The sequence below is a fragment of the Pseudochaenichthys georgianus genome, chromosome 17, assembly GCF_902827115.2.
Source record: "Pseudochaenichthys georgianus chromosome 17, fPseGeo1.2, whole genome shotgun sequence".
Lineage (NCBI taxonomy): Eukaryota > Metazoa > Chordata > Actinopteri > Perciformes > Channichthyidae > Pseudochaenichthys > Pseudochaenichthys georgianus.
The window spans coordinates 7,372,837-7,386,622 of NC_047519.1; the positions used below are offsets into that span (position 1 = coordinate 7,372,837).

Consider the following 13,786-nt stretch of genomic DNA (forward strand, 5'->3'; position numbering starts at 1 on the left):
AGAATGGACAAATATTGGGGCCACTGGAATCTTCTTCTTCGTCATCGTATTTGACATTTTCCCACGGTTTTTACGACACCGCTAACGTAAACTGTGAGCGGTAAGATTTTACTGCATCACACATAGGGTTGGATATCGTTTGGACGTTAACGATTCCGGTTCTGCTTTTCGATTCCGGTTATTTTCGGTTCTCGATTCCGGTTCTTTGAGAGGGTAAAAATAAGTCAAACTGGGAGAAAAATATATTTATGAAAACATTAAGTCAAATCTGTATTCCTATTTACAAATCACTTCATACTGTTTAATTTCTTACAGTTATTGAATACAATTATATCAAAATAATCTATGCATTGTTAGTTCTAAGTGGTACAGTTTGAGAATGTACAATTGGCCCAGTCTCCTCTGATGTTACAATGCAACCTGCCTGTAAGACAGAGTCCAACCACACATGTCCAACACATAGGACATAACCTAATAATAATACATTATATTTATATAGCCTATAGGCCTAGCGCTTTTCTACAACTCAAAGACGCTTGCACATGTCCTGCAATACACATGCTGCAGCTGCCCAGCTGCTCACTGTTTGTAAAAGTAAATAAATAGTATTTTCATTTCATGGGGGCTCGTCCAAAGGCTGTCTCGGGCAGGTGCCGGTGTGGTGAGTAGTATTACTTTCTAAAAGGCCCTTGACAGCATGTTGTTGTTTGTTTGGCTGTATAGCGTAGAGTTGCAGTGATGGATTTCGACTTGGAGGGGTTTGTGGCTGATCCGACTCGGGGGAAGTTGGATGCATGTAGCAAACAGCAGCTTGGTCTGATCGCAGGCAAATGTGACGTTGTAGTCAATAAACAGAACAAGAAACAGATCATTAAGGGACAGCTGTTGGCTGCGCTTATAGATCAGGAGGTATTGTCAGAGGAGGAAGTAGACGTTCCCATGGACGACGGGACAGAGGTCTCTCAGAAAGTGAGCGACCTTCAACTTCAGCTAGAGCTGCGCAAGCTGATGGTTAGAGAGAAGGAGAGTGACAACAGACTGAGAGAGAAGGAGATCGCCTGTAATCTGGAATTGAGGAAGTATGAGGCAGAGTTACGTTTGAGGGAGCTGGAGCTGACGTCTCACCAGACTCAGCAGTTGGGGTCTGCGCAACCTCATGATTTTGACGTAGGCAAGTATACTCGGTTTATCCCAGTGTTTAACCAAAAAGACGTTGATAGCTATTTTGTCCTGTTTGAGCGTGTAGCAACAACGTTTAAATGGCCTGGGAACATGTGGACCGTTATGCTGCAGTGCGTTCTCGCGGGTAAAGCGCAGGAGGTGTATACTGCGTTATCTGAGGAGGTTAGCCGGGATTATGAACAGGTGAAAGCTGCAATTCTGCGCGCTTATGAGCTGGTGCCTGAGGCATACCGTCAAAAGTTTCGTGGTTTGAAAAGACAAGATTGTCAAGCGTATGTGGAATTCGCCCGTGAGAAAGAGGTTCTGTTTGAGCGATGGTGCTCATCGACGGGGACAAAGTCTCTAGAGGACCTAAAAACATTAGTGCTCATGGAAGAATTTAAAAACTGTTTGCCTTACACAGTAGCCACATACCTCAATGAGCAAAAACCGGTGAAACTGTTTGATGCTGCGGTTTTGGCTGACGAATATGCGCTTACTCACAAGACTGTCTACGGTGAGAAGACTAGGGCACAGGCCGGGTTTGTGGACAATAATATCACAGAAACCCCAGTCTTCACTAAAGTGCCATGGCAGTCCAGCAGGCCAGGAGTTGCTGAGGAAAAACCGGGAGAGGTGAATTGGGGATCTACGGATAGGCCAGTGTGTCATTACCAGTGTTGGGACTAACGCGTTACAAAGTAACTAGTACTCTAACGCATTACTTTTTAAATTCAGTAACTCAGTTACCGTTACTACATGGTGCGTTACTCCGTTACTGCGTTAGTTTTTTTATATAGTCAACAGCCAGGTGAACAGAGATGAGAACTGCACTTAAGTACAGTACTTGAGTAAATGTACTTAAATACTTCCTGTGTCACATGCGGAGACGGGCTGTGGGCGTGTTTGTGTTGTTTACTAACAAGACTATCATGGCGGCGGCGGAGCTCAAGTCTAGTTTCTCCACCTGGAGATATTCTCACTATTTCACTTTTGTCGAGCACAAAGAAAAGAACGTTCTAGTTAAATGTAAGTTGTGTCCTGGCGGGTCAAAGAGCCTATCTACTGCCCAAACCAGTCATTCAAATCTCTTAAAACATCTGCAGAAACAACATGCTGGGACGAAGCTAGTAGCTAAGACCACAGAGACTCAGCACCTGCACCTCCACCTAAGCAAGAGCGGCTGGATTTTAACCGAGGGACTGCTCGCCAGGGAAAAGTCGATAAAGCCATTGCACGGTATGTTGTAGAACACATGCAGGCTATCGCTACAGTGGAGTCACCCGCTTTCAGGGAGCTAGTTAGCATGATAGCATGTCCGGGCGGCACACGGCATATGAAACGGAAACCTGAAGTTTGCTCAACCTTCACCAGAGTCTTCGCAGCGATCGGGCCTCCGAGGTGACAGGGGGGTCACTTTCAGCACTGGACCGCGCCACCACACCGGCAGTGACAGATTTACGAACAGCCCCGGGGCTTATCGTACCCGTTTTTCCACCCTCACGCCATAATGGCGGGTCCCTGATCGGTCCGTCTAACTCCGTAGCCGTAAAACTGTCAGACAGATCACCATCACTAACGTCAACTCCACTCTTTGACTTTGCGCGGGTGACTGCAACCGTATTCACCCCCGGTTTAACGAGCACTCTGCCACCGGCTAAGTCATTCCCCAAGATCAAATCTACCCCCTCAATAGGAAAACATGACCGAACCCCGACAATCACCGGCCCTGTAACCAGATCTGACTCGAGGTAAATATAATGCAACGGTGAATCTACATACTGCATCCCAAACCCCCTCACAAGAACACCCGAATTAACAGCAGACTCCTCCGAGAGGGGCAACACACCAGTCACGATAAAAGATTGTGATGCCGCTGTATCCCTCAAAATGGTCACTGGAATCCTGTTGTCCTTCCCAAGCGAAGACACTACTCCCTGCATAAGAAACGGAGCAAACACTTCCAGTTCTGACTTGAGTGGTCCCGGTCGAGAAGTATTCACCAAAGCGACCGTCTTTACAGGCTTCTCCTCATCCCGCAAAGAATAACAATTCACAGCAATATGACCTCTTTTCTTGCAGTAATGACACACTGGCCTATCCGTAGATCCCCAATTCACTAGTGCTGTAGCGACGCGTCGACTTCAAAATATCGTCGACGACATATTTCCGCGTTGACGCATTGCTACACACACGTGGGTGTGTAAACAAAGCAACAAGCAGTTCGCAATCGCACTTCAAACACAATGGAGACTGAAACGGCTACCACCTCCTCCTCACAGGATTGCGCACGAAGCCCTCAAACGAAAACATCTCGCCCTAGGTGTTCAAAAGCATGGGAATATTTTAAAGTTAGTCCAAAACACAAAGATATTGTCATTTGCAGTCTTTGCCAAATGGAGTTGGCATATCACACAAGCACAACGGCTATGTTGGAAGATTTAAAGCGGCAGCTAGCTGTGGTGGCTACCATTAGCAGCTAGCATTTGCTCTCCGATTTTTACATAAAAATGGAATTATGGATTATAAATTCAATCATTTTTTTATACATAGACGTTAAAAACCTATGGATTAACCGATTCAGCCGCGTTTTTTCTCATTTTAATGCCATTGAACACGTCTTTTGATCAGATTGACAGCTACGGTGGTGAGACGATCTCCCTAGAAGCTCTGTAAAGGTACGTGTTGTGATGACTGTATTTGCTTCCCCTGTCGCGAGTCCGGATCACTCAGTGATGATACTATATACCTACATAATCTGTGGAGTCTCAGCTTTAATCGGATATCTTGTATGTGCAGCTACGATAAGTAATAAGGGTACTTTTATCTTGAGTTCTATGCCAATGTCCGTTAGCATTTTTCGCTCATGGGTCATTTAGATGCTTCTTATGAGACTTGTGTTTTGTTTTGGTAAACATGGTTTGTATCGTCAGTTAGCTGAGATTATTTCCGTTAATCTGGTATAACACATTAATAGTCTGTTAAATATTAAGATCCCCTGAGACACAGTATCGTGACATTTTTTTTTTTTACATTACGTTTTTTATGAATTGAACAACAGAAAAATAATCGTTAGATTAGTCGACTAATCGATCAAATAATCGCCCGATTAATCGTTTTCGAAATAATCGTTTCCCCCCAGCACTACAATTCACCTCTCCCGGTTTTTCCTCAGCAACTCCTGGCCTGCTGGACTGCCATGGCACTTTAGTGAAGACTGGGGTTTCTGTGATATTATTGTCCACAAACCCGGCCTGTGCCCTAGTCTTCTCACCGTAGACAGTCTTGTGAGTAAGCGCATATTCGTCAGCCAAAACCGCAGCATCAAACAGTTTCACCGGTTTTTGCTCATTGAGGTATGTGGCTACTGTGTAAGGCAAACAGTTTTTAAATTCTTCCATGAGCACTAATGTTTTTAGGTCCTCTAGAGACTTTGTCCCCGTCGATGAGCACCATCGCTCAAACAGAACCTCTTTCTCACGGGCGAATTCCACATACACTTGACAATCTTGTCTTTTCAAACCACGAAACTTTTGACGGTATGCCTCAGGCACCAGCTCATAAGCGCGCAGAATTGCAGCTTTCACCTGTTCATAATCCCGGCTAACCTCCTCAGATAACGCAGTATACACCTCCTGCGCTTTACCCGCGAGAACGCACTGCAGCATAACGGTCCACATGTTCCCAGGCCATTTAAACGTTGTTGCTACACGCTCAAACAGGACAAAATAGCTATCAACGTCTTTTTGGTTAAACACTGGGATAAACCGAGTATACTTGCCTACGTCAAAATCATGAGGTTGCGCAGACCCCAACTGCTGAGTCTGGTGAGACGTCAGCTCCAGCTCCCTCAAACGTAACTCTGCCTCATACTTCCTCAATTCCAGATTACAGGCGATCTCCTTCTCTCTCAGTCTGTTGTCACTCTCCTTCTCTCTAACCATCAGCTTGCGCAGCTCTAGCTGAAGTTGAAGGTCGCTCACTTTCTGAGAGACCTCTGTCCCGTCGTCCATGGGAACGTCTACTTCCTCCTCTGACAATACCTCCTGATCTATAAGCGCAGCCAACAGCTGTCCCTTAATGATCTGTTTCTTGTTCTGTTTATTGACTACAACGTCACATTTGCCTGCGATCAGACCAAGCTGCTGTTTGCTACATGCATCCAACTTCCCCCGAGTCGGATCAGCCACAAACCCCTCCAAGTCGAAATCCATCACTGCAACTCTACGCTATACAGCCAAACAAACAACAACATGCTGTCAAGGGCCTTTTAGAAAGTAATACTACTCACCACACCGGCACCTGCCCGAGACAGCCTTTGTAACAATGTACTTTCTATACCCTGCTTCATAAACAATACTGACATCCCTGCTCCTCCGAGTCTGGGGGTCCGGGGATGTGAGGACAGCGCGAGGACACAGACAGGGAGGCTGCTTCACTTCATAAAGGAAATGGCGGTCAATATTAACAACATAGGAGTTAAAACGCATAATAACCTTCATTACGTGTTAGAGAAAGAACATAAGAAAGTTTGACAAAGATGAGGCTGTTAAACGGGCAGCGGATCCGCTGTGTGTAGAAAGAGAGAGAGAGACGCTGAGCTGCACCGTGCAGCGTTCAGCTGATACGGAGCATATGAGAGAGCAGCAGTCCGCGGGGCTCGGCCTCGCCTCCTGTCCTCACAACTCTTATTAATCCCGGGACCGGACAATTGTTATTGTTAAGAACTTCGTAGTCTGGTGTGACAACAATCACCTCCAGCTCAACATCAGCAAGACTAAGGAGCTGGTGGTGGACTTCAGGCGGAGCAGCAAGAGGCCTCTGACCCCCATCACCATCAGGGGGGGGGATGTGGAGGTGGTGAACAGCTACAAGTTCCTGGGAGTGCACTTAAACCATAAGCTGGACTGGACAGACAACACCGATGCTCTCTTCAGGAAGGGACAGAGCCAGCTGTTCTTCCTGAGGAGGCTCAGGTCCTTCAACGTGTGCACGAGGCTGCTGCAGATGTTCCACCAGTCTGTGGTGGCCAGTGGGCTCTTCTTTGCCGTGGTGTGCTGGGGTGGAAACACAAACACTAGGGACACTGGCAGGCTGAACAAGCTCGTGAGGAAGGCTAGCTCTGTAGTGAGAGTACAACTGGACAATCTGGAGGAGGTGGCAGAGGGGAGGACGAGGAGGAAGCTCGACAGCATCCTAGAGAACCCCTCCCACCCACTCCACGCAGAGCTAGTGAAGATGAGGAGTACGTTCAGCCACAGACTCATCCCTCCACAACAACGCACCAAGCGCCTCGGACAGTCCTTTGTGCCTGTAGCCATCAGGCTGCACAATAAGGGGTTAAATATGAAAAAGAAATCAAATTAAATCACTGGTCATAAATATACACTGTTTCCACAACCCATGTTAACTTTCATTTCATTTCAAACCTTTATTTATACAGATAAAATCCTATTGAGATCATTGATCTCTTTTCCAAGGGAGACCTGCTCCAGTAGTTCCACATGAAACATAAACAGAACAACAAAAGGACATCATACAGCATCATTTACAGAATTATCCACATAAACAGGTACCAATAGCTTCCGATTAACTAGCATCCAACCGAGCTTTAAAAACATTTAGCGGCACCAGATTGTTCAGTTTCCATTTAATTTGCAGACTGTTCCAAGACAGAGGAGCTGCATCTAAAAGCTGTCTTCCCTAAGACAGTCCTAGCAGTTGGCACATGTAATAAAACCACAGCATTCGATCTCAGGCAGTAGCCACTTAAAATTCTCCGTGAGATCAGGGAGCAGATATAATATGAAGTTTCCCTAACATGGCTTTGTATATAAGAATGTACCAGTGACTGAGCCTCCGTACAGTTAGTGAAAGCAAACCAGCCCTTGCATACAGGGTACAGTGATGGTCACTGTATCAAGTGACAAGTTTGACAAGGTCAAACTTGTCACTTTAACCTATTCAGCACTTTATAACTTAGATGATGACCAAATATGTATATATGCTGACAGTTATTTTATTCATCTCCTATTTTCATAGTCTTTTATTATTATTATTATCATTATTTCCTTGATTTTATGTTATTTATTATTTATTTTAGATGTTATTGATCTGTGTGAATCTTTGCTGTACTGTTTTTTTTCACGCTTACCCTGTTGCTGCTTTGTACAACTGAATTTCCCCTCGGGGATTAATAAAGGTTCATCTTATCTTATCTTATCTTATTTATTCCTACTCGGAACCGAGTTTTGCTTCCCAACCCTGCCACTGTGCTACACTTCCCGCCCCGCCCCGCCCCGCCCCGCCCCGCCCCGCCCCCGTCTAACTGTACAGAAAGCGGCGAGATGCATTTCCTTAGGAATCGACAAGCAGAACCGAAACTACCATTTCTAAACGAACAATGTCGGACACGTACAATTTGTAGGGATGCTCCGATCGCCAATTTCGGGGCCGATCGCCGGAATCAATATCGGCCGATACCGATCGGCGATCCGATCGAGTGGGTGGGGCCTAAATGGAAGATTTAAACATCACTTAAAATCTTCCATTTAAAGTGATGTTTAAAACTCAGTTAATGGGGCTCATTCACTGGAGCTTCCACAAACAACAATCAACTTAATTATTACATTCAAATGATGTACATTATTCAAGTTTACATTCACTTCAATGAGCGGAAACGCTCTCTTTTCCTCTCTCCCTCTCCCCCCTCTATCCCCCTCTCTCCCTCTCCTGACAGCCTGTCAGTATCTCATGCAGCTCACTGATCCAGTGACCCGACAGTGAAGAATACATATATTTATAATTAGAGATGTCCCGATCCGATCACGTGATCGGGCATCGGAGTCGATGACGTGATTTTAAAAAAATCGGGGATCGGGAGAAAAAAATCGGGGATCGGGATTTAAAAAAAAATTTTTTTTATAAAATATATATTTTTTTATTTAATGTTACAAAACAAAATGACCATGTTCACGTCTTAAAGTCATCCTGAGGACTTAGTTTTGGTTTAAAATTACACAACATCATGTATGTGTTGCTTTCTTTGGGCTTGTTTTCAGACCTGGTTGCTTATTCCTCTCAAAACTGGCAACAGAGTTGGCGCAGTGTCTAATAGCAGCAGTAAGCTAACGAGAGGCTACGTTCAGCTGGTGACTCGGGAGTCGGGACAGAGAAAATGTCAGCAGTTTGGAAGTATTATAAAATTGAAAGCGAAGGCAGTGTAACAGCCAGATGCAATGTTTGCAAGGCAGAGGTTCCGCGTGGTGGAAAGAACAGAGCTACGTTCAACACGACCAATCTAATACGCTACCTGAGAAACAAACACCAACAACAACACGGCGGCCACTCAGGTAACGGCACTGAAACAACCGACACTTTCAGAGACTTTTAAAAGGAAAGAGAAACTGCCCCAGAACAGTGAAAAGGCCAACACAATAACAGCCAAGATAGCTGAATTCATCGCGTTGGATGACCAGCCGTTATCTGTTACCTTTTTTTTCTCTTAATGCATTGCATAAAGATCGGATTGGGAAAAATCGGTATCGGCAGATTGTCAAAATCAAATGATCGGAATCGGATCGAGAGCAAAAAAAGGTGATCGGGACATCCCTATTTATAATGACTAGTTTAGCTTGTTCCAGAGGTAGATAAAATAGCTAAGTGTGTTAGGTCTAACTCTTGTGTGTTTCGCTCCGCTTACCGGTCCGGCGGGCGGAGCTGCAGGATTTCTGCTTCACACGTTGCATACCGCTATTTTACTTAAAACAATGCCAGACCGGTGAAGCCATTTTGGCGAGCTTGTTTTGCTGCACACAGAGAAAAGTGTCATGTATTTTACATCATGCAATCGGCTCTCGCGATCGGCATGTTTAGAGAGCACCGATCGATCGGTAGAGAGTGAGTATCGGCCGATCTCGATCGGTGACCGATCGATCGGAGCATCCCTAACAATTTGCGAATGAGTTCTGCCTTTTGTAAACCGAATGTATCAATAATTAGTCAATAAACGTCACTTGTCCGCCGGACCAGTCAATTTACAGATCTACTTGTCCGATATTGTAAACACGTCCCGGACAGTGGGACGTGTACTTTTTCGCACACTGAAAGTATAGACTTATCAATGTGTCGCTCTCTGTTGAGAAGATATAATCAACAGTTAAAATGTACGTATCATTAGGCAGGAAAGGCAATAATGTTAGTCTCAGCCTTCAAAATAATAGCGTACAACTCTTCAAGGTGAGCGTCTAAAATTACCTGGATTGCCCTTTGGAGAAAGGGACCCTGAATCCTCGTTTGAGGCTCTTTACTAAAGAAACATTGTTATTTATGCCCATCCATCCCTGCAAAATCAGTCTGCGTTACTGTTGACCCAATAACCGGTGTGCAGCAGGAGAGAAAGACTGTCAAAAAAAGGAATTAAGTCCGCAGCAGGAAACCAAACTGCATCGCGGCATGATTGTAACGCAGGAGACTTCTCATGGAAACTTGGGGCGAAGATTAGCTTGGAAGCAAATCACAGCTTGTCTGCCTTACGGGAGGTTTCTAATGGGGGGGATGATTCAACCTGAGTCAGGTAATAGGAACCCACGCTGTGAGGAGAACGTACTGGTCATTCCCACCCACACAGAGGCAATTGTGATCATGTGGATGCAGGATGGCGCATGTAGAGCTTCTTTCGTTTTTTAAAACATGTAAAAATCACTCATGGTTGATTTGGGATTTGGGATTCATGGTTGATTGGGATTTGTGATCTGGGTTTGGACACCACCTGTCCTTGTTGTGATTGTGACGCTGGCTTTAATTGTCGCACAGATGGACGTCCAGCAGGCGTACCAGGTAATGTTACCAGCCCTGGCATGCTGACAGCATCCTGCCAGTGAAAGCCTCAGTCACAACTATTTGGCTATGCAGCACATAATTCAGAGCTCCAGTATGCAGACGTCCGCTCGGACCAGTCATCCATCAGTGCTTAGTGCCAAGTCAACAGATTCTCGTGGTGGTGGGCCGTGAGGGGAAAGGCCTCTCAGGTTCTGTTTCACCATCAGGAGAGTGTGTGTGTTTTCCCTGCGTGTAAAGTATAGCCCTTTACAACAGCATGCCACAGACCAATATAGCCATCTTTACCCTCCGGACTCCTGATTGTTCCAACATGTGGAAATTCAGCTGGGATACTTTATACAATTAAGATGATGGTTAAGTGTTTTATTTGCTGTCTGGAATGGAAACTTCCCATCATAGCATCATCTTTGACTCATCTGAAATGTCCGTCTACTCGCCTACCTGTTAGCCGCAGTAAAGCAAACATGGGAAACTAAGAAAAGCAGCAAGGCCAAATTTGAGAAGCTCAGAGGAGTGAATTGTGAATGATAGCTTTTTAATTTCTAGCAATTCATGTTTAAAGAGGCCTGTTATGCTTTTTGGGGTTTCCCCTTTCATGTAGTGTGTTCTATAGGTTTGTGTGCATGTAAATGGTCTGCAAAGGCTAAAATCCCTGTGTTCCTTCAAGAGGGAGTTTCTCTCCAACACACTTTTGTTTTAATCGTTTATTCATCCAATCAAGATTGGGAAAAAATACCAATAGGCGCTTTCACACCAAGTACTTTTCCCCGGAACTATCTAGTATCACCTTCACACCGGAATAAGTCCCTGAGGGAGGATTACGCAAATGAAGCCGCTGACATCACTTCTTCTTCTTCTGCTTTGGGTTTACTGGCAGGCCGCAAATGACTTCACGGCGTATTCTTCCGCCCGAAGTCCCGGGTAAATCGCCAAAAGCACCGACACCTCCTCATCACTCCACCGCTCCCACGTTTTATTTTGTGTTGCCATAAGTTAGTCTCTCTCCGTTGGGATAATGCTAATAATGCTAATGCGAGCAAATAAAATGGCGGCTTCACAAAACCTTTCGGAGTTTTACAGGGCTTGGTTTGCAATTCGCCCAGCCAATCAGAAATTGGAACCTTTTCCTCCCCAGGAAAGTACCACCTCTCTAGCAGGGACTGAAAAGGGGTGAAAAGGTTCCCGAAAAAAAGTTCTAGTTCCAGATCTTTTTGGTGTGAACGCAAAATCCCGGGAACTATCGGAACTATTCCTGGGAAAAGTACTCCGGTGTGAAAGTGCTTATTGGCCTCTAAGTCGGGCTATTATATGTCGTCCCTGCAGCACTCTTTATCAGGAAAAAAAACAATAAATAAATCTGCTGGAAAGGTTTTCAGTTTCAGCTCATTGGAGATCATATTTGTTGGCAACAAAGCAAGATGATGACAGAGAGGTGCCATTGATTTATAGCCGAAAGTCTCAGCAGAAGTGAATGTACAGTTATAATTTGTCTACATAAATCCAGTTCTCCAAGATCCAAACAAACAAAGTTAATTCATATGTTTAGTCCACTTTTGTTTGGCATATGGGTGCCCTACTCAACAGTTGTGTGCAGAACAGGAAGAAATCAAGCATTATTACACATAGCAAACTATTTGGAAGATTAACACTATGTTGTCATTGATGGCATCATGTTGATGAGTAGCCAATGAAACGATAAGGATTAAGGTTGAATGTGCAAACACAACAGTAGGTATTGTAGTATCAAATTATTTAAAAAAAGAAGAAAACCTTATAAATTGCAATTATTTGTGTGCCAGTTAATCAACCTAAATTCATGATCGTGGCAGTCTAATTATTCAGAATGACACCTGAATGTGTGCAGGGAATTTAAAATACACAACAGTTCAAATGTAATAGGTGTTATTTCACAGCAGACATGGTCCTGGCACAGGTGCTGCTAGTCAAATTAACGATTCCTCTGTTCCATTAAGTGTCCCTGAAAGCCATCTGAATGAGCAAGCAGCACACACAACTCAAGGGCCTCACCTACATGGAATCACTGCAGCTATTTTTTTTTTATGTTATTGATTATACCTAAGCTCATCCTGCAAAATGTCTGCCGTGAAAATAGCCTGTTAGCTGCCTCTATTCATGCCAGGCTCCAGCTCATCAGAAGATACAGGAATTGGTGTTTGACCCCCTGAGGATTGCTGGCTGCTCCCTTCAGATTGTCTGCACCGCTCGGCTGTTGCTTAGAAAATCCCCACAGTGGAGGCACCAGAGAGTAAATCCTGCAATGTCCCAGATCTTTATTGGGAGGAGCCCCTGAAGGGAGCTCACAATGAGATTTGAACACAGTGACAATCACGTTTTAATCACAGGAGAGTTTGGTAAAGGGACAGGAGAGGATGTGCAGCAGGGCAGCGTCCCCATGCAATGTATTCATCACTAAAACTTACTCTGAGCAGAAAAAGGTTTCTTTTATTCCCAGAACCACCAGCTTCAATTGTGCATGTCTTATACTTTCAACTGAACTGTTGGTTGGTTTTTGGATTGATCAATGTATGTAAATGACAGGAAATGATCTACAACTTATTTGAAAAGGGGTTATTTTAAAAACAGAAATAATCAAGATCATCCAGTTCAAGTTTTTTTAATTATCAGGATTTGCTGCTTTTCTTTGTATTTAAATATTTTTACTTAAATAATGTTGGGTTTTGGACTGCTGCTTGCACAGAAGATATACAAAGACCTCATCTCGGGCTGTGTGGCAATTTCCGTTTTTCTGACATCCAGAAAAAAATCTGTCAGATTAAAAGAATGCAAACAGGGCAGGGCAACAGGCAGAAGGTAGCAACTACCCACTCAATCTCACACGGCATTACACATAAGGATGAGAGATACCATAGTATGTGTAGCATTCCATTTCTACTAAATGTCCATGCAAAGTTCAACAGGACAGCTCCTAGATCATTAAACATGTCATGACTGTGTACCATTGTCCGAACTGCTCTCTCAGCACACTGACCCAAATGCACAATGGTGATGCTCATACACACAGTATACACACAGTGACCCAAGAGGGAGACCTCACACCCAGCCTGCGGTGATGCTGAAGTGTTGTGACGGGATGCGATTGAGGCTGCAGCCCCTTGAACTTACCGAGCTTCCCGCGGGACTCCTCCAGCTTCTGGATCTGGTTTTCTAGGAAGAACATGGCCACTGCGAACGCCAGCAACGCGATGAGCTGCAACTTGGGCGGCATCATGACTCTGAGCAGCCCCATCAAATCATCCAGAGAGGGAATTGGTCAGTCCATTGCTCAGAGAAGGAGATACTGTAAACACACAAACAGCGACGACGGTGATTACAAAGCGGCTGAGTGTGTGAGCATGGCCCTCTCTCCCTGTGTTACTGTGGATATCTCCCAGTGTTCAAATCCTCTCGTTACCTCAAATGCGATGTGTTCATGCTCGGCTTGTTTATTTCATTAAGTCGGTTCCCAATAGCGGAGCGTCGTAGGCTAGCGCCCTAGAGATATCTCCAAATCGCGGATTGATATCTCCGGGGTGTCACTGTGGTACCAGCCGCTGTCGCCTGAGTCCCCCATGTAGCGCTCTCCCGTCCCGTCCCGTGGAGTGTGTGTCCACCACCGCACCGCGGACAGACCACTACCGCCCAGGCCATTGGGTGTGTAAACAGTCCACCAAAGAGCCGAGGCTTCCTATTGGCGGACAGTCTCCGCTCGTTTAAACCGGATTGGACGGTTTTGACCTGCACGCGGACAGCAGATGTCGCAGTT

At 45.0% G+C, this 13,786-nt stretch overlaps 1 protein-coding gene across 1 annotated transcript in view; it reads right to left on the reverse strand.

Moving 5' to 3' along the window:
- Window positions 1–13,701, reverse strand: part of hs2st1a (heparan sulfate 2-O-sulfotransferase 1a) — a 58,990-nt gene extending 45,289 nt beyond the window's left edge. Inside the window, exons 1-2 of the mRNA XM_034104985.2 lie at window positions 13,436–13,701; window positions 13,147–13,321 (exon numbers count right to left, since the gene is read on the reverse strand). Of these exons, the coding sequence (XP_033960876.1) occupies window positions 13,147–13,270 (124 nt within the window). The 5' untranslated portion in view covers window positions 13,271–13,321; window positions 13,436–13,701. The remainder of the gene's footprint in view (window positions 1–13,146; window positions 13,322–13,435) is intronic.
- Between the last annotated feature and the right edge of the window lie 85 nt (window positions 13,702–13,786).